At 35.1% G+C, this 23,968-nt stretch overlaps 1 protein-coding gene across 2 annotated transcripts in view; it reads right to left on the bottom strand.

Annotated features, from left to right (window-relative positions):
• The window catches only part of LOC127873215 (ribosomal protein S6 kinase alpha-5-like), a 43,612-nt gene extending 30,052 nt beyond the window's left edge, over positions 1-13,560 (bottom strand). Inside the window, exons 1-4 of one of the 2 annotated variants that reach the window (XM_052416975.1) lie at positions 13,421-13,560; positions 5,355-5,423; positions 3,194-3,412; positions 2,179-2,294 (exon numbers count right to left, since the gene is read on the bottom strand). In XM_052416975.1, the coding sequence (XP_052272935.1) occupies positions 2,179-2,294; positions 3,194-3,412; positions 5,355-5,423; positions 13,421-13,490 (474 nt within the window). In that variant the 5' untranslated portion in view covers positions 13,491-13,560. Of the gene's footprint in view, positions 1-2,178; positions 2,295-3,193; positions 3,413-5,354; positions 5,424-7,484; positions 7,815-13,420 lie in introns of those variants that run through there. The other variant, XM_052416976.1, reaches the window with a different exon arrangement.
• Between the last annotated feature and the right edge of the window lie 10,408 nt (positions 13,561-23,968).

Here is a 23,968-nt window from a genome sequence, read left to right as displayed (position 1 = left end):
TACAAGGTTTTTCTATTATTTGACCTAGTTTTTGACCTAGTGACCTAGTTTTTTACCCCAGATGACCCAAATACAATCCCAACGCAGATTCCATCAAGATAAACATTCTGACCAAATTTCATAAAGATTGGATGAAAACTGCGACCTCTATTGTCTACACAAAGTTTTTCTATAAATTGACCTAGTTTTTGACCTAGTGATCTAGTTTTTTACCTCAGATGACCCAAATACAATCCCTACCCAGATTTCATCAAGATGAACATTCTGACCAAATTTGATAAAGATTGGATGAAAACTGCGACCTCTATAATCTACACAAGGTTTTTAAATTATTTGACCTAGTTTTTGACCTAGTGACCTAGTTTTTGACCTCAGATGACCCAAATACAATCCCAACCCATATTTCATCAAGATAAACATTCTGACCAAATTTCATAAAGATTGGATGAAAACTGTGACCTCTACTGTCTACACAAGCAAATTGTTGACGGCACATACGCACGCACACACGCACATACGGACGCCGGACATCACACGGTCACATAAGCTCAACATGTCACTTCGTGACAGGTGAGCTAAAAATGTCGCCCCAGCTTAGCTAGTGCAGTCCAAAGAGGCCTTTCGCATTTTTTGAAATTTTTTGTTTGAAGGGAGTTTCTTCAAAAAGAAAATCTAGTTTATGCTGAAAGTTTTGTCCCTGATTAGCCTGTGCCAACTGCACTTAACGCACTTGCACTGAGTGCAACTCATTTAGAAACAGAGTAAATAGTTTGCAGATGATGCCCAGCTGTGATCAAGTAAAATTAACATAAAGAGCAAAGACACTAGATTAAGCTTAATGCTTCTTCATTAAGTCTACGGTGCAAATGGCAATCACCACAGGTAAACAAAGTTGGGATTCTTGACAAATTACCAAAACCAGTAAATAATGAAATTAGATTGCATTTGTTCATGTCCCATAACGACAAAAATGTGTTGTTGAAACATGGATGTCCCATACATGGCAGCCAAGTTTCAAATATGTGTAATGGTTAAGAGATGTTTTCCTATTGCATGCCCCTACAACTTTGACATTTAACTTGTTGATTTGACAATGGATATATGTCTTCTAACGGTTATCACTAATACTTTGAAGCATACTCATAAATATATTCCTAGTTTAAAAGAAATTCTCTAAATATTGTTTGGAAACAGAATACGTATTTAAAATAAACCTAAGACCTTGACTTTTGACCTGTTGTCCTCAACATTAATAGCCATCTTTCTTTCCTGCCAAGTAACCGTCATACCAACTTGCATGATGATAGGCCTTAGTATTCTCAAAGTATCAAGCAGGAAAAAAATTCATATTAAAAGCCCTTCAATTATTGTAGGGCAGTGATCTCTGGATATTGTATGGAAACAAAATGGACAAAGTTTGTGTTAAAAGCCCCTGTGACCTTGACCTTTGACCTGTACACTTTAAAATCAGTAGGTGTCATCCCAAGTAACCACTAGACCAAGATTTACGGCCAAAGTGTAATATCGTGATATTGTGCTGCAACAAAATTCTCAATTGAATGCCGGTCTGATTGATCACCCGATGGAAAAGAATGGTGAAAAGCATCATAAATGTACCCGCATAAATATATTGCAATGTGGAACTTCAACCTCAATTTCTGGCCCCATGACTACCAACAGTTTTAGTTCAATTTTAGTTTTTACCTAACATATTAAACAAATAGAAAAATCAAAGGACAACAGTTTCATGCATTCTCATTGGGTCAAGACTTAGTCTAGACGAAATTTGTCCATGACATTATTTGTTGTCCTATGGCCTTACCCTCATTTATTATGAAAGATAACATTTAAAACAAGGCTATTGCCAAGCAATATATGCCCCCTACTGGCTCCACCATTGTCAGAATTCTATTTTTTAAATATTTGTTGCCATAGCAACCAAAACTTTTGACGTAGGAACAAAATGAAATGATGTGCATAATGACAATATTGCCATCTATCCATTATTCAAGTTACGTGAAAAAATATTAAGAACTTTTTAAGTTATCACAGGAACCAGAAAAGTGTGATGGACTCACGGACACACAGAGCGCAAACCATTAGTCCCCTCTGGTGAAACCAGTAGGGGACAAAAACATATATAAAGAACAACTGATTGAAGCAATTGGAATGCACTACCTTGTGCAAGGTCTCCAAGGCAAGGACTATTTCTCCGATGTATATTCGAACTTCCCGTTCTGTGAAATGCTCCCGCTGATTTAAATGTGTGAACAATTCTCCTCCGTTTACATAGTCTGGAAACATCAATACCAAACATCAGCATCAAACATAGTCTGGAAACATCAACACCAAACATGAGCATCAAACAAAGCCTGAAAACATCAACACCAAACATCAGCATCAAACATAGTCTGGAAACATCAATACCAAACATCAGCATCAAACATAGTCTGGAAACAATAAGATCAATCATTAGAAAACACAAGGGTTATTTAATGAGTCTCATTCTGGAAAAACGGGGCTTAATGCAAGTGCATAAAGTGTCGTCCTAGACCCAGTGTTGGGCACATGACCAAGTCACTTAAACACTATCAATATGTCATAAAACAACTTATGTATATATATATATATATATATATATATATATATATATATATATAAATATATATATATATATAAATATATATATATATATGTCAGAATTTTTTTTTGCAAAATGATGAAAAATGTTTTATGACATATTTATAGTGTTAAAGTGACTGGGCCACACGCCCAACACCTGTGGAAATAGCTATTTAATCAATAAGCCATTCAACAATAGTATAATTCCAATCAAGTGCAGCACAAAAATTACTTAAGTTATGTGGGTTTTTTTCGCAGTACTTACCATGCACAGGAAACAACGTCAGTTTAATCTAAGTCGTTTATTATTTCCGCCAACAATCGTCCATGTAATTAACAACACAGATTTAATTTGCATGTGTTAAAAGATAAAATACTAGTTTTCACTAGTTTCTGAAACGCATGCACCATTCTAAAAAGATGAATTATTCCATGGATGTTTTCGTGACCTTTACTAGATCTACTGCAAAACTTTTCAGCTTAAATCTTTATACTAAACCTAATGATTGATAATTTGTTCAAAATTATTTATATAAAAAAACAACAGAAAAGAAGCTTAAAAGATCCTTACCTAATATAAGATGCAATTTAGCGTCAGTTTGGAAAGCGTAATGCAATTTCACGAGGAAGGGCGACTGTCGTATAGCCTCAAGCACCTGTCTTTCAGTCTTCGTGTGTTCTGTGGTCTTTGTTTTCTGGACGATTGACGCCTTTTTTAGGACCTTCATGGCGTAAAGTTTGTTCTCGTCCGTGCCGTTGAGCTTACGCACCAGAAACACCTTCCCATATGCTACAAACACAATTGTTCACTTAAAGAAAGTTTCTTGTAAAGAAAATCCAATCTAGGCGGAAGGTATCGTCCCTAATTAGCTTTCATTTCCTTACTTATAATAAAGTATGTATGAATACACAGAAATTGTTCTAAATCAGCAATAATAACTTGAAACCAAAATAAGTTTATGAATAACAGATGACTTGTTTCGTCTATTTTATACCAGTAACAAAAACTGTCATGCATATAAATTATGTTTTATCCTGCTGTCATACATCAGAAACAACTAGAGCTTTGTCACAGATGTGTATACCCCCACGTGCCGCATTGACACAGACTATTTTGCATGCTGTCTTCACAAAACAAGAGAATCTAAATTATGTCGATTTTTAAGAATTATAATGCCATTATCATTTAAAGCCATTTTGACCTTTGAACTCTTATATTCTTTCACATGACACACCGTCCAATGACTGTGAACAAAACTAATGTACAGAGTCATTTTAAAATCACATAATGAATGACATAGTAATGGCCCGGACAAGATCATTTATTGCCATTTTTGACCTTTGAACTACAAGTGTGACCTTGACCTTGGAGTTATCGACGTAATTCTTTCGCGCGACACACTGTCCAATGAGGGTGAACAAATGTGCCGAATGACTTAAAAATCTCACAACGAACGACATAGTTATGGCCCGGACAAGCTCATTTATGGCCATTTTGACCTTTAAACTCAAAGTGTGACCTTGACCTTAAAGATATCGACTTAATTCTATCGCGCGACACACTGTCCAATGATGGTGAACAAGTGTGCCAAATGATCTCACAATGAATGACATATTTATGGCCCGGACAAGCTCATTTATGGCCTTTTTTTACCTTTGAATTCAAAGTGTGACCTTGACCTTGGAGATATCGACGTAATTCTTTCGCACGACACACCGTCCAATGATGGTGAACAAATGTGCCAAATGATTTTAAAATCTTACAATGAACGACATAGTTATGGCCCAGACAACCTCATTAATGGCCATTTTAGACCTTTGAACTCAAAGTGTGACCTTGACCTTGGAGATATCGACATAATTCTTTCACGTGACACACCATCCAATGATGGTGAACAAATGTGCCAAATGATTTTAAAATCTTACAATGAATGACATACATGTAGTTATGGCCCGGACAAGCTCATTTATGATCATTGAACTCAAAGTGTGACCTTGACCTTGGACATATCAACGTTATTATTTCGCGCGACACACTGTCCAATAATGGTGAACAAATTTGCCAAATGATATTAAAATCTTACAATAAATGATAAACTTATGGCCCGGACAAGCATTTGACCTTTGAACTCCAAGTGTGACCTTGATCTTAAAGATATCTACATACTTTTTTTTACACGACACACCGTCCCATGATGGTGAACAAATTTACCATGTCATTTTAAAATCTGAAGATCAATGACATAGTTATGGTGCGGACAAACATTCAATTTAAAACACACTCAGTGACCCCATGACCTAGTTTTTGACCTGGCATGACCCATATTCAAACTTTGGTGAAGATCGGATGAAATTTCGGGAAAGACCGACAAAGTGACTCCTATATAGCCCCCATTACAGATGGTAATGGGGGTATAATAACACTTCTCCTTGGATAGAACGTGTGGACATTATAGGAGCCTGGAAAAACTGGGTTCACTACCTGTGTGTAAAGTGTTGTCCAAGGTATAGCCTTGGAAGTCTGAAAAGGATAATCAAGGACGACACTTTTCACCTAAACTGAATTTCCGCTTAGGAGGGACTTCCTTCAAATGAAAAATACCATTCAAGTGGAAAGTGCTATCCTTGATAAGCCGGTGCAGAAGTTAAAAGTAAAACTTTAGCACACATGCATAAAGCCCCGTTTTTTTCAGAGCATGGCTTAGACAAGTCTACAAAAGGAAAACACTTACCTCCTGTTCCCAGCACTTTAAGAAGCTCAAAGTCACGCACTGACACATGTTCACTTGTCTCGAGGTTAACTGAAATACAAAATATACATAGAAAAGATAGACACCTTGTAGCATGTGTGTTTCTAGAATTCTAGATATCACATTTAGATAATACAAATGTATATGCAAATGTTGACTGGCCCATTGAAACAGTTGTTAAACCAAAAGGGGCATTGTGCTGACCCCTTCTATTTTGTTTCGAAATAGTCCTTGAATACATTGTATTGCACTTTCAGCTAGTTCTACCACTGTTAAAACTTTATAATTTGAACTGGGATTTATTTCTATATTTTATTTTATAATCACACAGAGCATACATTTGTTTAGATCTTCAAAGGTATCAACTGCTTTTTCTGGTATTTTGTGTGGCTTTTCACAAGTGGTGAAAGCTAAAATTACAAAGATTGAAGTCATGGAATAACAGATGTTAATTGTTAATGAACAATTAATTCAAAAGAAGATTTAAACAAATCACATTCAGTAATTTTATACTTAAGTATCTAGCAATAAATAAAATGTCTTTAAACAAGGGCTTTTTGTAAAACACGCATGCCCCCCAAATGGGCTGTCAGTTGTAGTGGCTTCAGGTCACTGTGACCTTGAATTTTCACCTAGAGTCCTGTAAATCAATAAGGGTCATCTGTCGGTCATGAACTTTCCTAATCCTAACCCCTAGCATTCGTGAGTTATCATCCGGAAACCATTTTACTGTTTCAAGTCACTGTGACCTTGACCTTTGACCTAGAGTACTGAAAATCAATAGGGGTCATCTGCCAGTAATGATCAATGTACCTATGAAGTTTCATGATCCTAGGTGTAAGCATTTTTGAGTTATCATCCGGAAACCATTTTACTGTTTTTAGTCACCGTGACCTTGACCTTTGACCTAGTGACCTGAAAATCAAAAGGGGTCATCTGCCAGTCATGATCAATGTACCTATGAAGTTTCATGATCCTAGGCGTAAACATTCTAGAGTTATCATCCAGAAACCATTATACTGTTTTGAGTAACTGTGACCTTAACCTTTGACCAAGTGACCTGAAAATCAAAAGTGGTCATCTGCCGGTCATGATCAATGTACCTATGATGTTTCATTTTCCTAGGCATAGGCGTTCTTAAGTTAACATCCGGAAACCATTTTACTGTTTCGAGTCACTGTGACCTTGACCTTTGACCTCGTGACCTAAAAATCAGTAGGGGTCATGATCAATGTACCTATGAAGTTTCATGATCCTAGGCATAAGCATTCTTGAGTTATCATCCGTAAACCATTTGGTGGACGGACCCACCGACCGACGGACCGACATGTGCCAAACAATATGCTCCCTCTTTTTAGAAGGGGGGCATAAAAGGTACAAGAAAGTTATTACTCTTTTGCAACAACTTAGTGCACATGGACGACCATATATAACTAGTAATACAAATTTAGTATGATCTGTGACCACACTTTACGCATATGCATTACATATATTCTCACAGAACGAGGCTCATGTTAAGGATGATTGATGAGGGATTTCAGTGACTGCACATTCCTGCTTTTTGATGGATAAAAATAACAAATAGTGTCAATATATTTCCATTATTTCACATTGTGGAGGAGGCTGCAGAAACACCTAGAATTACAATTGCCTTTCACAATGCGCCAAATAAGCATGCAATACTTGTGTTTGTAATGTTTTTATTTCACACATGGTTTAATACAGCTCAAAGGTATAGTGAACAAATCATCAACAGGTAATTAAAGCAAATTTCTGTTTCATTCAATGTGTCTTTATTTATGTTATATATACCCCTTGCAATGCAAATGAGCTGTGCTCTGTGAAAAAAGGGTTTAATTCATGTGCATAAAGTGTCCCCCCATTAGCCTGCACAGTCAACACAGGCTTATCAGGGATGACACTTTCCGCTTTTACGGAAATTTTAGTTAAGCAAAATTCCAGTTAAGGCGGAAAGTGTCGTCCCTGATTAGCCTGTGCATACTGCACAGGCTTATATGGGACAACACTATGCACATGCATTAAACCCCTTTTTCACAGAGCAAGGCTCATATGTTGAAACAAACAACACCAATGCCACATTTCTATACATACACAGATTCATTCACTGATGTTATCTCCGACTCTATTCCAAGTAGTCCATATTCCTACTACACAAGCACAGCTGTATTGAAATCAGTCATCAATAACCAACAACCAGTAACTTATGGTAGGTCATTATCCTTTATATGACCGCATGTTTAAGTAAGCAGTATAGAAGAAGATTCAGGTCGTTTTTCCTATAAACATGACTGTTCTCAAAGGTTAATGGCTTATTGCTGACCATTGAACTTTTAAAATATGATCACATAACTTGCAATTTGTTACATAAATGTTAACAAAGACACAGTTTATGAATTATGTTAATAAACAGACAGAGTAAAATAGAAAGAAGAAATTACTAAAAAAGATTAAGTCAGCTTTTCATGGAATTTGGTTTCCCACATCAAATGGTCAATGATAACAAATTATACAAGTACAGTCATTGCATATAGTTTTAGATGTTACAGGTCATACAAATTTGATTATCATTCTAAATGTATACAGATTGTAGTGAAATAAAAGCCAACTGCTTTTGTATTTATGGCCAAATCAAGTCCAAAGATACTATTATGCGGTATTCTGTGTGATTTACCACCAGAGGCTAAAAACCTCCAGAAGCACCGATTGTGTATAACAAATTGAGTGCTGATCAATACACATTGATGTTTTACATAAATTCACTTTCATTTTGCGAATGATTTTCATAAAATAGTTAGTAAATATTGCCTTGATTTAAAGTTAGAGTTAATTGACAATTGGTTGAAAAAAGAGGTCCTTAAAAACAGTGCTCGATGCGTGCACATCACATTACACAATAGACACATGTTCAATTGCGGCCTCTGTCCCGATTGGATGTTAAATAGAGGCATGCCCCACATTTCACTTTATGGAGTATTTAGCATAGTGCACATGTGTGTTTACTTTCAAAAAATGAAGAACGATTGTATTCCTGAAATTTTAAAATACATTTATCGTCAATATTGGGCAGAATTAAATTAGGAGTTTTGGTAAGTAATATACTGATTACTGACTACAGTAAAGGTGGCATGATTGTATGTTTTAGGTGTCCCGCTTTTTGGTCAAATGTCCCAACATATTTTTTATGGAATGCCCAGATTTGGCTTTGAAAAATTCTGGCATGTATGAATAATTATTTGGGGTAAAAATGATGATGTCTGAAAACTTAGAGTCCTAAAACTTTAAGTAATTACAGTACACTGTAATGGATACAAATGTTTTATGAACACTTATTCTTATTAACCGATTAAGATGTATTCAATTTGCATTTTTATTGGTAGGTTGTTTATTAGGAAGGACTCCTGTGCCATTTCATTTTTAGTAGACAATATATTATTATTCTAAGACTGCCACTTAAAAGGGACAACATATACCGGAACAAAAAGGGTCAAGTAAATTTGAAAAAAGCTTTCAGTAATTATCAGACCTGTCAGTGAAAGCCTAACGCCTTTCAGCTTCGAATCATGCTCTCACGCTTCAACAAGCATGTCTATTATTGACCATAAAGGTCGTTTTAGAATCAAATTTAGACCGTTGATACAAATTGCAACTTGCCTCGAAGCCATGACAGCTTTATATGAATTACACTTAGTAAAAAATACATTGATCAATCCAAAAAAGGCTGTATAGTGAAAAACACTTCAATTTGTTTTTATACTGTAGATTCTATTGTGTGAAGCAAAAATACTATATCAAACATATTATATTTTTTGCTCAACTTTTATGTCTTTATGCAAGTTTCTTACACTGTGTTTTCGTAATACAGGCACTGTTCAATTACTTTTCAAATAATCTGCCTGTGCCTTTGTTAACAGAACTTACAAATTGCATTCATGCAAGCGTGGCCACAATTTAATGATTTAGGGAAGTTTTGTGAATCCATACAACTACCAATATTTGAGGTAAAATTAATTTTCATGTTGTTTTATATGCAGGTGTATACTACACTATAATTGCAGGTGTATACATGTATTACACTAAGTACTCTGACAAATAGATCATTACAGATGTAAAAACAGCATCTACAAGATTAGTTTAATGAAACCATTTATTATCAGATTAATGGCTTATTCTAACTTTCACTTTACATAAAGTTAGTTTTATTAATCAATTTAAATGAACTTGCAACAACTTCACATGTTTAAAACATCAAATATGATCTCCTAGAAATGCAACTTGATTTCAAGCCTGAAGCATTATTGCCAGCATGAACAGTGTTGAATCGCAATATAGGTAAACATTTAATTTAATATGATTACATGTACTTTACCTTTTTTCATTTAAATAGCTGCAATCTAAAAAATATGACATGGCTTATTTCTTTGCAATAAACAGGCACTTCACATTAAGAAATGTTGCGTAACCGACGACACAAGTTCCTCAGTACGCTTATAATTTGTTAACACTAGTCCCTGAATATATTGTTAATACAAGTCTTTAATGAACACAAGTCCTTAAATATATTAACAACACAAGTCTCTAAATAATTTCAGTTTTCTTTAATATTCAAATGAAATAATAACTTCAGTTAAAATGATCAAGAACCTAATACAAGTAAAATAGCAATTTCAGTTAAAATACTCAAGATACTCTTAGTCTAAAATGTCCCTAGAACTCTGTATTTCGACTTTTTCTATTCGTCTATTTATACCAGGTGTCGCGGAAGATAACCGGGAAATAAACTTTAAGTGGATCGTAACCGTATCGTAATAACATCAGCGATTTTGTTGTCCAATTGGGAAAAGTACCCGTACCGGTCCAATTGGGAAAAATTGAGTCGTGAAGCCTGAAAATTGGGAAAAATCGAGTCGTGAAACCCTCAAATTGGGAAAATGGTGTATTTGATTTTATGCTCCCAAATACTTTTAAATTGATAACTAAGTGCTTTCAAGCTGTCAATATTATATTTACCTACGTTCAAACCATAGAGCTGCATAGGGAAACTTACGAAATGTTGTATTTTCCAAAAAAATAAATAAAAAATAAAAAATAAAAAATTTAATTTTTTTTACCTTAAATTGGGAATTTTTTGGACAGCAATTGGGAAATTTGTAGTTTTTTCGTAATTGGGAAAGTGCCGTTTACTGGTACTTTTAAAGAAGGAAAAAATCGCTGAACAAGTCAATAGCCGGTAAATAGCCCGTCTACTGAGATGTAATTTACGCTCATTTTGGCTAGCTTATACATAAACGATCTGTTAATAGAAAAAGGCGGAAGAAATTTACTCGAGTTATGAATGGGTTATGAATATTAATTGACAGCTCACCTTTTGGAACGGAAAGCTTAACGCGTTAGTACATACTTTGATAATATTTTCTGAAACTTACATTAATTTAAGATTTTACGAAATTGGTCTTTCAATTGAACTGCGTAGTATTTGACAATAATAATCTTCTATAATAATAATTTTAATAATTTCATACCACAATTTCATAAGTATAATTGTACCTATTCTTTGAGGATAATTTCTTCACAGTTTGATAATACAATTCTTGTTTTATAAACATAATTTACACCTGATAATAGTTTTCATTCATTCAATCATTTATAATAATCATATAAAAAAAAAATTTTTTACACAATTTAATAATAGCAAATCTTGTTTTATGAATGTTTTTACAATTATAGTTTATACGATAATACTCGTGATCTATATTACAAATTTCTGTGTGATTTATTATTTGTTCTACTATCTATTTTCGTTGTATTACGTGACAGAAATTTCCACAAATATTATATTTTTGACATTGATGTAGTTTATTGGTTAATATACCTCTTTGTTTTATCCTTCTTCTTTACTTGGGCTATTGTCCTCATGGTTTCAATGCTATGAATCAGAATTCCTAGTAATAATTCAATGGCAATTATAGTATCATAAAATCCTATGGTTTGGAAGTCAGTTGTAAACTACTGATATCTAAGTGCTCCAGCTAGGATTTGAAAAGGGCAGGGGGCTATTTTGTCAAAAGGGCACTTTCAACACGCAGAATTTTGTAAAAAGGGTACTTTCAAGTGCGCGGTCTATCTGGAACGCTCCCTGTTGCATATTCATTTTTATGTTATTAATAATTGTTAGAATATATTTATAGATTTATAAATTATAATATGTCTTTAAAAAATATATAATAAAAGGGCAGGGCGGGGCATGGGAAGGGCAGTGCTGGGCATGGGAAGGGCAGTGCTGGGCATGGGAAGGGCAGGGCTTTGGAAGGTCAGGGTGGGTCGCCTTTCCATTTTGGCCTTGCACTTTATCTTAATGAGTACAATTTGGTGTGGTGTAATATAAACTAAAACGTATTATGAGTTGAGTAAAAACATGTGCCAATAACGCAAAATAGAACATACCGTAATTACTCTATGTTTTCAGACACTTAAAAATAATTATTTTCTTTCGTGTCCGAAAACTTAGATACATAAATTATCGACAAAATACAGGTGTCCGAAAAATTAGAGTCAAAAATTGAAGTGTCCGAAAATAGCGTCAATTGTATCACAACAACTACCGGTAATAGCTTGCGCTTGTATAATTCCATGCCATATAGTATTAATTACAATTATAAATGTTTGCAATGTATTTTAAATAACTTTAAATGTTTAATTTATTTGACAGAAAGTTAGTATAAAGTTGTACTTTGACCAACGGGTTCGATGATGAGGATGTGAGGTAACGATACTCTCTAGTATGAATCTGTAATTAACGCAATAAAAAAGCAAACTATGCATTCTTTATTTGTCATTTCCGATAGCTGTTGTCTAACACCTTCCATTGTTCGTAAAACTTGCAATAAGGTGCATCACACTTTGAAGCGTATAGTATTTGTCACAGTTATTTTACTGAGAAGGGGTAATACCATTGCGGTAGATAATTGAACTGTTAATTGGCACTACCCCTGGTTATTGTCATAACGCTTATGCTATGAGGCGAAACCATTGTTTAATACCTGTTTACAGGTTATTTACCCAATAACGCAAATGTAATGGTCCGTTGCCCTCAGGCATGCACCTGCCATGTTTTATGATGTTTATTTGGTTGTAAAACCCCATGATCCAAGTGTCATTAGATATAGAAAACAGGACCAATATTTGGTAAAATAGCGCTGTAAAATATACTGTCCGAAAACTTAGAGACATTAATTATGAACAAAAACACTTGTGTCCGAAAATTAAGAGTCACGAAAAATAATAATTTTTGCTAAAAAAAGGGGTGTCCGAAAACTTAGAGTGTCTGAAAACATAGAGTAATTACGGTAGTTAGTTTCTAATTCTATATCCATTTAATCATAATTTTTTATATATTTAACATTAAAATTTTCTAAATTCAATACTTGCAATTGTATTTATGCTTGATTCAATTTTCACATACAATATGATAATAACTATTGCTAAGTGTTACTTGCCAACTGTGTAGTTATAATCAATTCATATGCATATGTACTGTACAACCAGGCTATTTCTTAATGAGTAACCAACAACCAATTAATATTCCATAAATAATCAATAGATCTTGATGTAATACTATAATAAATTGTCAATAAAAATAAGTGTTTATTATGTCTGGCTGATATCAATGAGATTTAAAGTTATGAGAGCATCGTCATTTTTAGAAAATTGTAAAAGTGAAGTGTCCTGATCTATTGTATGACTTAGCAAATTGCAAGTTGTGTCCCCTTATTGCGATGACACTTGCAAGGAAGCGTAGTACATTGCATCCATTACGTGCGCATTAGCAACGAACCCAATCGAAACTATCGTGCAAATATGAAAATTAAATCGCACAAGTATTGCATTCATTGATAACAATCAACGCAAAAAAATCCTCCAGCCGAGCGACGGCTATTTAAAATTTGCAGCTCATGTCGCAATTTGCAGCTAATCTGGGTCTCGAAGCGTCGCTCGGCATTCATGAAAGGTACTTAAATAGATCTACTAACCGTCTAGTAGAACGTGCGTGACTGTGCCCGCGTCCGGGGGAGGAGCAAAGAGGCGTGACGCGGATGCCATGTCCCGTTTGTTGGGTATTCTTCCAAGTAAACAATGTATCACAGGTGTCAGTCTATTTTCGATCCCATAATGCATTAGGCCAGACGGAACTGTCACGTTGGGTCTATTTTTAGCACCAATACACGTGCATTAATTTTTGCTTTTACAATGCGCATATTTGAATTATTCTGCACGTGGATTATGTAAAATTATAATTTTAAAAGGTACCGATTTTAAATTAAATGTTTAACTTGTTTGTCCAATCACCGAATGATTTATATTCTGCGTTTTATTAATGTAGGCGAATAATCAAAATGAAAGAAGAAATAATGTACATGAAGTACTAGTAGATCTAGTGCTGTTTCTATAAGCACAGAACGCAACATACTGTTTAAAAAAAGTTTCATTATCTTAGAAAACGACCGTTGACGTTTGATTAAAAAATGCAACATAATTAAAAGAACAAATCCTACTTTTAAGTGTGTCCTAATTAATGTAATACAGTGGGTCAGTGAACGTCTTAAATCTAGGTCGTTTTAAATGAGTCATACGTAATATTCAATTGGAGTAAAAATTTGATTGGGTTTCCATACAATAATCACGAAAAATTCCAACAAAAACTTAATGAAGCTATTTCTATCGATTCTAAACTGTGTCTGAATGCGATATAAATGTACTGATAAAAATTTTAACCCAACACCAACCTACATAGACACGATAAGAAGAACAGAAACAACTCAAACGAAAAGAGCGGAAAAACACACTTGTATATCGTCCCGGACTGAAACAGTTTGCACAGTTGAATCTAGAATTAACTAGACGTGTTTTTTTCAGTAACTGTTTATTGACCATAACGACGTTAGGAAATGTGGTGTTACTTGACAAGGTTGGCGCTAACGAAACAAGAAATATCTTTAAAAAAGATATACGGCGTAAATAGTTTAATGAATGAGATCAAGTATAGCGAATGTCTTTTTCTGTGCAGTTCTTAGCTGCATCACACGCAGTACGGGATGTTACGGGGAGTTTTCGCGGCTTATTTTACATTATAACATATTGCTGGTCATAAACCTATAGATACAAAACAGAAAACCAAAAGAAGAATGGAAGTGAAATTTAAACATATGAGTCAACCGGCCACACGAGAAGTATCCGTATTTATAGGCGCGTTCTTCGAACAAACCTGTTTTAGTGGTTTGTCGGGCATTGCTATTTGATTCGATTATTAACAGTATCAATTATCATCGTGCTAATGCTTAAAGTGATATTATGGGCATTTTGCACTGTTGAATTGAGCTGAAAAGAATTAACAGGTCAAAATAGTTAGTTAAAATGTGGTTACTGATTAATTATCTGCAACTCACCTTGCTACCAGTTGTTTATAAAAATATATTTTATATTCGATATTCTTACGTGACCCACCCAGTCCTGTAAGCTGAAATGATCCGTAAAACAATTTCGTGTCTTTATGTCGTATGAACAAATCTGCACTAAAACTAAATTTAGGTTCAACTCGTAAACGCATGATCAGTTATCAAACGAAAGTACGGTTGATATTCAAATGCATTATTTTTCTCTTTCTGGTATATTGTTTTAGTATGATGATGCTGCATTAATTAATATAAGTGTATATGAAGTAGAAACATCAAAAATAATCAACGGTTGCGATAGACACCTATAAACTGTTACATGCTCATAATATCACTTTAATACATTAGGCAATATGGACGAATAATTATTGTTAAATTTATCAACAATAATATTTATCATTGTATTGTTGAAAACACATTAAGAATCTATTATTTACATACCATAATTATATTGCTGAATATCTTCATTTAACATATTTCTGGTCTAAAGAAAATTCCAGGTCACCTAGTTCACGGATAGCGTCTTTATTATATAACGATTATTTTACTGGCCGCCAACTCCGGTGATGACCTGTATATAAACTCTGAATGTCCGCGAATTGACCCGATATACCTCGCGGGTTGAAATGCAATGCTTTAAAGTGAGGCCTCGCTTCCGCTGCTCTTTATACTTTTACATGTTAACATGTTGACAGGAATAAGGAAGTAAGTACTAAATATGAGAACATAGCCTTTTAAGTATAAACGCTCTTGCGCTGGTAATACTCTGAAAATAAAAGGTGTACGCACAAACTGTATTGATGTCGAGAATTGAGTGTAAAACTGTTCTATCTATTAAGCCTTTTCATTCGAGATAAAATTGTTTCATACAGTAAAACAGTGTTACAAAGACGCGGATATGTTTCCAATGTTCTGGTGGTATACTCAAATCAGCCAATGGAATAAATGAAGTGTATTCATTCGTACCTAGCCGCGGGAAATTTTATTGGAATTTTATTGGACACTTACAAAGGTCAGGCTAAGGTGAAAAGCTGGCTTATGCAGCTTACGCCGAAGACACTTACAAAGGTCAGGCTAAGGTGAAAAGCTGGCTTATGCAGCTTACGCCGAAAAAAAGTAGTAGCCAAATTTCAGCCTCAACAAGTTGTTAAACAAACATCGACTTAATTTCCTTGTGTATGCAGCATTTGCATAATAATGTTCCATCCGCTAGCAATTAATGACAAGTAAATAAATAGATTCGAAATGTAATGTCTTTTTCAAAACATTGTTGTAATCGGAACGCGGATGTAAATTATGGCTATCGTTCTGGGAAAACTAGGCTTAATCCATATCCGTAAAGAGTCGTCCGAGAGCACAGGCTAATCAGGAACGTCACTGTTCACTTCAATGGATTTTCTCGTCGTAAAGTCAGTCTCTTATGTATACGGAAATCCAGTCTAGCCGAAAAGTGTCGTCCTTGATAAGCAGACTAAGTCACTCGCAATAATCTGTGCGTGACAATTTTACCTGCCGAAGAGTTGTCCTGTGTTTTCCGTATATAAATACTAGTATAACTAACGCATTAAATATGTGTGCTGATGGACAAGTTTGTTATATAATTTCATACGGAATTTAAAAACACAATATAACAACGAGAAAAAACTTGGGTTGTATGTAAGTAACGGGATTATAATTAACCATTCAATCTATACACTTAAAAGCACTTCTAACACAACATTAGTTATATATTATATTTTCTCAAAAACGACTCGAGATATCAATTTGAGATTTCATATGTTGCATTTTGAGACGATTTACCACAAAGTTGCATTGGAATCATTCTTCCGTAACACTCTGACACTTACGTACATAATACAGATGTGGTTTGCTCGTGCGGCACGTGCAAATGGAAGTATTCAAATATTATTAATTTTCTTTTGCAAAATACTATTTTATTATGACAATGTGATCGAAAAGACATATTTATTAAAATGATTCATCAAAACGCTTCGGTTTACAAGAGGACGAGTGCAGGCAGGTCGACCATTGAAGCAGCGATGTACTTAAACACAAGCTCGAAGCGCACGTGCAAGACATGCATTAAGCACGTATCAAATCGCCTATAACGAACGCTATTGCAGCACCAAAATCACCATATCCAAATATGATTTATAATTATTGTAACCATAGGGAACTTAAATGAGTCTGTTCACGGGAATGGATTAACATTCCACCAGCATTCAGATATCATGGGTTATCGCACCAGGCAAATGATTGCATACATGAGCCTCACTCTGGGAAAAAGGGGCTAAATGCATGTATTGTTCCAGATTAGCCCGTGCAGTCCGCATAGGCTAATCAGGGACGACACTTTCCACATCTGCTGGATACTCGCTGAGACAGACTTCCTATAGACGAATATCCCAATCACAGTTTAAATTGTCGTCCCTGATCTGCCTGTGCACTCTCCACAGGCTAATCTGGGACGACACTTAACGCACATGCATTAAAACCCGTTTTCCCAGATCAATGCTCAAATCTATCATAATCCGGAGGTTCCAGATACAGGCGATGTATAACGATTGTATCACGATTGGGGTTCTCGACGAGATGAATGATCATGAATATGTCAACCTGTCATTAAAGCCTTGAGTTAACATATATATTACTCACTTATTACGTGAAAGTTCAAATATTAAATATTTTCTCTGCAAGTAAAATATTGTTAGACTGTGTTATGTTGTGGTTTTCTAAGACCGATTTTGGTTGTTTATTGATAATCATCGTACTATGGATGCATGTAAAGGAATAACATTTCCATTAGATATTAAAATATTACTTAATTACATTGCGCAGAAAATATTCGAAAAGTTATTTAACACGTACGTGTTTTTGTAGAAGTGCATTTAGTGTATGTCCGAACTAACAACGTTTTCCAATTTTTTACATTTTAATATGACTTTCCCCTTTTTACAGCATTTGCAAGCATGTGCGGTAAAAAATGTACTAAGGTACGCATATGTGCCCCGTGCGTATATCTGACAGGCAAATTGCAGTTTCCACCTTTAAGAAATTAAACTTGACACGCACCTAAAATTGTGCGCATGGAATTGCCATCAAAGAGATTTTAAAACATTTCTTGGATGCTGAGTACAAACTAAGCGCATGTTATACTTTCCTGCCATCGTTTGTTATATTGGCTTCAACTTTGACCTGTAGACCGAATCATTATAGCTTCTCGTTAGTATATCACTATGTACAAGACGGAGTTTCAGTCAGACAAGAACACACAAGCCATTAATTTAAGTCTGAAACTAACTCTTAGCAGAGTTAATGGCTGATCAAGTTTCTTTCGCATATCAGCCTCGCTCTCGGAAAACCGGGCTAAATGCATGTATGAAGAGTGTCATCTCAGACTGGCCTGTGCGGCCCGCTAGGCTAATCAGGGAAGACACTCGCCGCTGTTATTGTATTCGTTGTTTAAAGGAAGTCTTTTCTTAGCGAAAATCCAGTTTAGGCGGAACAAGAAATATCTTTAAAACAGATATACGGCGTTGATTGTGGTTGGATTTGGTGAAAGGTAAAGAGTTCAATGAATGAGATCAAAGATAGCGAATGTCTTTTTTTGTGCAGTTCTTATCTGCATGACACGCAGTACGGGATGTTACGCGGAGTTTTCGCGGCTTATTTACATATTGCTGGTCATAAACCTATACAAAACAGAAAACCAAAAGAAGAATGGACGTGAAATTAAAACATTAAGTCAACCGGCCACACGCGAAGTATCCGTACATATTTTAAAATATTCATACGCGCGTTCTTCGAACAAACCTGTTTTAGTGGTTTGTCGAATATTAACAGTATCGAGAATCATCGCGCGCATGCTTAATACGTCAGTCAATATGGTGGAATAATTCTTGGTGCTATGATGTTAATTTTTATTTACAATTAAATGTAACATGAATATTGCTGGGCCAAGTGTGAGGTTGAGCGCTCTAAAACCGGTTTAAACCCCCAATGCTTTGCATTGACCGTTCCAAGGCGGTGACCCCAGCTTTATTCTTATTTGTGTTTATGTTGTTTTGTATTGTGCTGTTTTGTACTGTTTGGGCAATTGGTCACTTGCCTTAAATAAAGGACCAACTGATTGGTTATGATAATAATTCAATACTGCTCCAGCAGCTGGAGTTTCACTTCTTTATATTGTTAAATTAATCAAAAAAATTATTTATCATTTTATTGTTGAAAACACATTGCGAATCTAGTATTGACATACCATAATTAAATCGCTGAATATTTTCATTTAACAAATTCTGAAAGAAAATTCCACAGTCCAGGTTATATGCCAGATTCATGAGTCAGATAGACTTCAGCCCTTATCAGCAATACAATAATGGTCTGGAGCTGTTAATGAGATAACATGTTGAGATTGACCCTTTGAGAAGGTTAACCCGAGAAAGTGATTTATTGCTGCTGACCACAAGTTTTCCAGATAAACACTTCACCTAGTTCACGCGATAGCGTCTATATTATATAACGGTTATTTCACTGACCGCGAAGTGACCCTGATACGGGCGCTGGCAATCTTCTGAAAATAAAAGGTGCACGCACAAACTGCATTGATGTCGAGAGTTGAGTGTAAAACTGTTCTATCTATCAAGCCTTTTCATTAGAGATAACATTGTTCCATGCAGTAAAACAGTGTTACAAAGACGCGTCCATGTTTCCAATGTTCTGGTGGTATGTTCAAATCAGCCAATTGAATAAATGAAGTGTATTCATTCGTATCTAGCCGCGGGAAATTTTATTTGAATTTTATTGGATACTTACTAAGGTCAGGTAAGGTGAAAAGCTGGCTTATACAGATACGCCGAAAAATTGTCGTCCCTGATTAGCCTGTGCAGATTGCGACTCAATTGCAATTGTATAATTGTCTTCTTGATCCGTTTAACAATTGAGTTCTTTCCAAATAAATAGAATAGATGCACCAAACGAATATACGTCGAGGTATGATTTGATTATATTACAATATTCTAAGCCGAAAATGGAAATATTTTGGGCAAACATATGGGGAATTTATGTCCATCAAATTTCCATCGACTTAAACTTAAATGACATTTAGAGGCAATTTTAACAAGTTCATGCGTTTTCTTCCTCGTGAAGTAAGAGACGCTATAATATAGGTAGATTTGTGTGTGTGCCTGTTTTTCGTTCTTAACACAAAATGATGATTAAAAAAGGACTATATCGTAGTAATGTTGTTTTAATATTCACATAGTTGATAAATATTATATATTCTTCATTATTTAAGCAATATTTTAATGCATGTTATTTTACTTCCTCTTATGCTTATTATAATTACAGAATAAAGCCTATATTTCTGATTGAGCATACAGTAAAATATGTATCGTAATAACGAAAGCTCGTTATTAAATGTTTTTATTATTACTTATTTTAAACATTTGAGACCCGTTTTAGCCGTATACGATGCCCTCACTTACCATAACGGATCCAGAAGTGCCTGTCTTCAAGGAGGGGGGGGGGGAGGGCAAGTCTGGGTTGGTGCATTATAGTGTTATGACAATCTAGTATTAAAAAGACGGTAATTAATCTTTCGTTTGTTTGTTCGTTTATTAATTCATCCATTCACCAATAAATTAATTCAAACATTCATTCTTTGTTCGTAATTTCATTCACGCATTCCATTCATTCATCCAATCATCCATCCGTACATTGATAAGGACCGCCACGCCGACCAAACTTACGTGCATGAGTGCGTATTTTGTAAATTCGTGTGACTTACTGGTCAGAGAATCAGGGTGCAGGATCACGTGACTTTAGGGGTTCACAATGGACGTAAACACACCGGTATGTGGTGCTTTTTTTTCAAATAACTTTTTCAAACAATTTGTCTTAAGAATTTCAACTATTGCATAAAAGACAGTTTATTTTGCTTCTCATATCAATATGAAATACATCAGAAATTCTTTATTTCATAAACCTGAGTTCTTCGCAAAAAACGATGTTTAACGCATAAAATTTTTGCTAATGTATTTCTATAGGTTGAGATATTTGCAAAAATCAAGTTCTTAACGGCGTGTTTACATTCTGTCAAGCTCGTGTTTAAACCCCAGTGAACATCGTTGATCTTGTACCCTAAGAATGGGCTTTCATGTTTCGGCTTAGCTGTTTAACCCAGCTTTTCACCTTAGCTTACCTTTGTAAGCGTCCAATGAATTTGAATAGAAAATGTCCCGCCGGTAGGCATTAAACTTTTCGAAATAAAAAACGTGCAATCTACAAATAGTTTTCACATTTGCATTGATATGTTATTCACATGACTTTCTAATTTTGGAAAGTATAGCATATGATAAGGGATCCGACAGTGCGTTTTGCCACGATGCTATATACCTGTGTGTTCAGCATGAAATAATTTTATCTCTAACAAAAGGCTTGAGAGACACTACAAAGAAATTTGTAACCATACTTCATAGCAATTATTTCTCATAATGCTGATCACTTGTGTGAAGTTATTTAATTATGAGATTTACATAACGAAAATTGCTGTGAAGTATAGAAACTAATTGCTATGAAGTATGGATGCAAATTTCTGTGAAGTATGGATGAAAATTGCTGTGAAGAATGGACACATATTGCTGGAAAGTATGGAGAAAAATTACTTGGAAGTATGGACACAACTTACCGTGAGGTATGATCAGAAATTGCCGTTAAGTATGGAAACCAATTGCTGTGCAGCATGGACACAAATAGCTGTGAAGTATGGACACATATTGCTAGGAGGCAAACTTCACAACAACTTGTGTCCATAGGTCAAATCAATTTGTGCCAAAACTTCACAGAAATGTGTGTCTTTACTTCACAGCCATGATTCCAAACTTCACATCAATTTGTGTCCATAAGTCACAGCAATTTGTGTCCATACTTCACAGTTATTTATGTCCGTACTTCACAACAATTTGTGTCCACGTTGCAGATCAATTCTTCACAGCAATTTGTGTATATACTTAACAGAATAAATCAATTGGTGTGACAGTCATATTGCTGTGAAGAATGGACACAAATTGCTGTAAAGAATGGACACACATTGCTGTGAAGAATGGGCACAAACATTACTGTGAAGTATGGGAATAAATTGCTTAAAATTATGGACACAAATTGTTGTGAAGTATTGACACAAATTGCTGTAAAGTATAGACACACATTTCTGAGAAGTATTGACACACATTGCTGTGAAGTATAGGCACAAATTGCAGTGAAGTAGTGATACACATTGCCGTGAAGTATTTACACACATTTCTGTGAAGTATGGACACAATTTGCTGTGAAGTATAGACACACATTTTTGAGAAGTATGGACACACATTGCAGTGAAGTATAGACACACATTTCTGAGAAGTATGTGCACAAATTGCAGTGAAGTATAGACACACATTTTTGAGAAGTATTGATACAAATTTGCTGTGAAGTTTAGACAAACATTTCTGTGAAGTATTGACACAAATTGCAATGAAGTATCGACACATTTATGAGAAGTATTGATACAAATTGCTGTGAAGTATAGACACACATTTCTGAGAAGTATGGGCAAAAATTGCAGTGAAGTATAGACACACATTTCATTGGCGTATGGGCACAAATTGCAGTGAAGTATAGACACACATTTCTGAGAAGTATTGATACAAATTGCTGTGAAGTATAAACACACACTTCTGTGAAGTATTGACACAAATTACTGTGAAGTATTGACACACATTGCTGTGAAGTATACACACAAAATTCTGTGGAGTATGGGCACAAATTGCAGTGAAGTATAGACACACATTTCTGAGAAGTATTGATACAACTTGCTGTGAAGTATAGACACACATTTCTGTGAAGTATAGACACACATTGCTGTGAAGTATAGACACACATTTCTGTGAAGTATTGACACAAATTGCAGTGAAGTATAGACACACATTTCTGGGAAGTATTGACACACATTGCTGTGAAGTATAGACACACATTTCTGTGAAGTATTGACACAAATTGCTGTAAAGTATAGACACACATTTCTGTGAAGTATTGACACAAATTGCTGTGAAGTATAGACACACATTTCTGTGAAGTATTGACACAAATTGCTGTAAAGTATAGACACACATTTCTGAGAAGTATTGATACAAATTGCTGTGAAGTATAGACACACATTTCTATGAAGTATGGGCACAAATTGCTGTGAAGTATAGACACACATTTCTGTGAAGTATGGGCACACATTGCAGTGAATTATGGACACACATTTTTGAGAAGTATTGATGCACATTGCTGTGAAGTATAGACACACATTTCGGTGAAGTATGGACACAAATTGCAGTAAAGTATAGACACACATTTCTGTGAAGTATTGACACACATTTCTTTTAAGTATTGACACAAATTACTGTGAAGTATAGACACCTATGTCTGTGAAGTATGGGCACAAATTGCAGTAAAGTATAGACACACATTTCTGAGAAGTATTGATACAAATTGGAGTGAAGTATGGACACAAATTGCTGTGAAGAATGGAAACAAAACTTGCTGTGAAGTATGGACACAAATTGCTGTGAAGAATGGACACAAATTTGCCTTAAAGTATGGAAACAAATTGCTGTGAAGAATGGACACAAAAATTGCCGTGAAGTACAAAATGGATGTTATGTTTTGAGACTAATTTGTGAGATTATGAATACCCACTTCTGTGAAGTATAGACACAAATTTCTGTGAAGAATGGACACAAAGATTGTTTTAAGTATGGACACACATTGCTGTGATATATGGACAAAAATGGCTGTTATGTATGGAGGCTAATTTGTGTGATTATGAACACATCTTTTTGTGAAGTATAGACGCATTTTGTGAAGCATAGACGCAAACTGCTGAGAAGTATGAACACGAATTTCTGAGAAGTATGAACACAAACTGCTGAGACGCATGAACACATATTGCTGAGAAGTGTGAACACAAATTGCTGAGAAGTAAGAAACACAAATTGCAGTGAGGTTTGGACACACATTGCTGTGCAGTATGGAGTCCACAAATTGCTGTGAAGTAAGGAAACTTATTATGCTAAGCGCTTTTGTTTGCAAACAACGAGGCAACTC

The sequence above is a fragment of the Dreissena polymorpha genome, chromosome 3, assembly GCF_020536995.1.
Source record: "Dreissena polymorpha isolate Duluth1 chromosome 3, UMN_Dpol_1.0, whole genome shotgun sequence".
NCBI classification, from domain to species: domain Eukaryota; kingdom Metazoa; phylum Mollusca; class Bivalvia; order Myida; family Dreissenidae; genus Dreissena; species Dreissena polymorpha.
The sequence above is the reverse complement of the archived record's forward strand: the minus strand, read 5'-3'. Positions and strand labels throughout refer to the sequence as shown.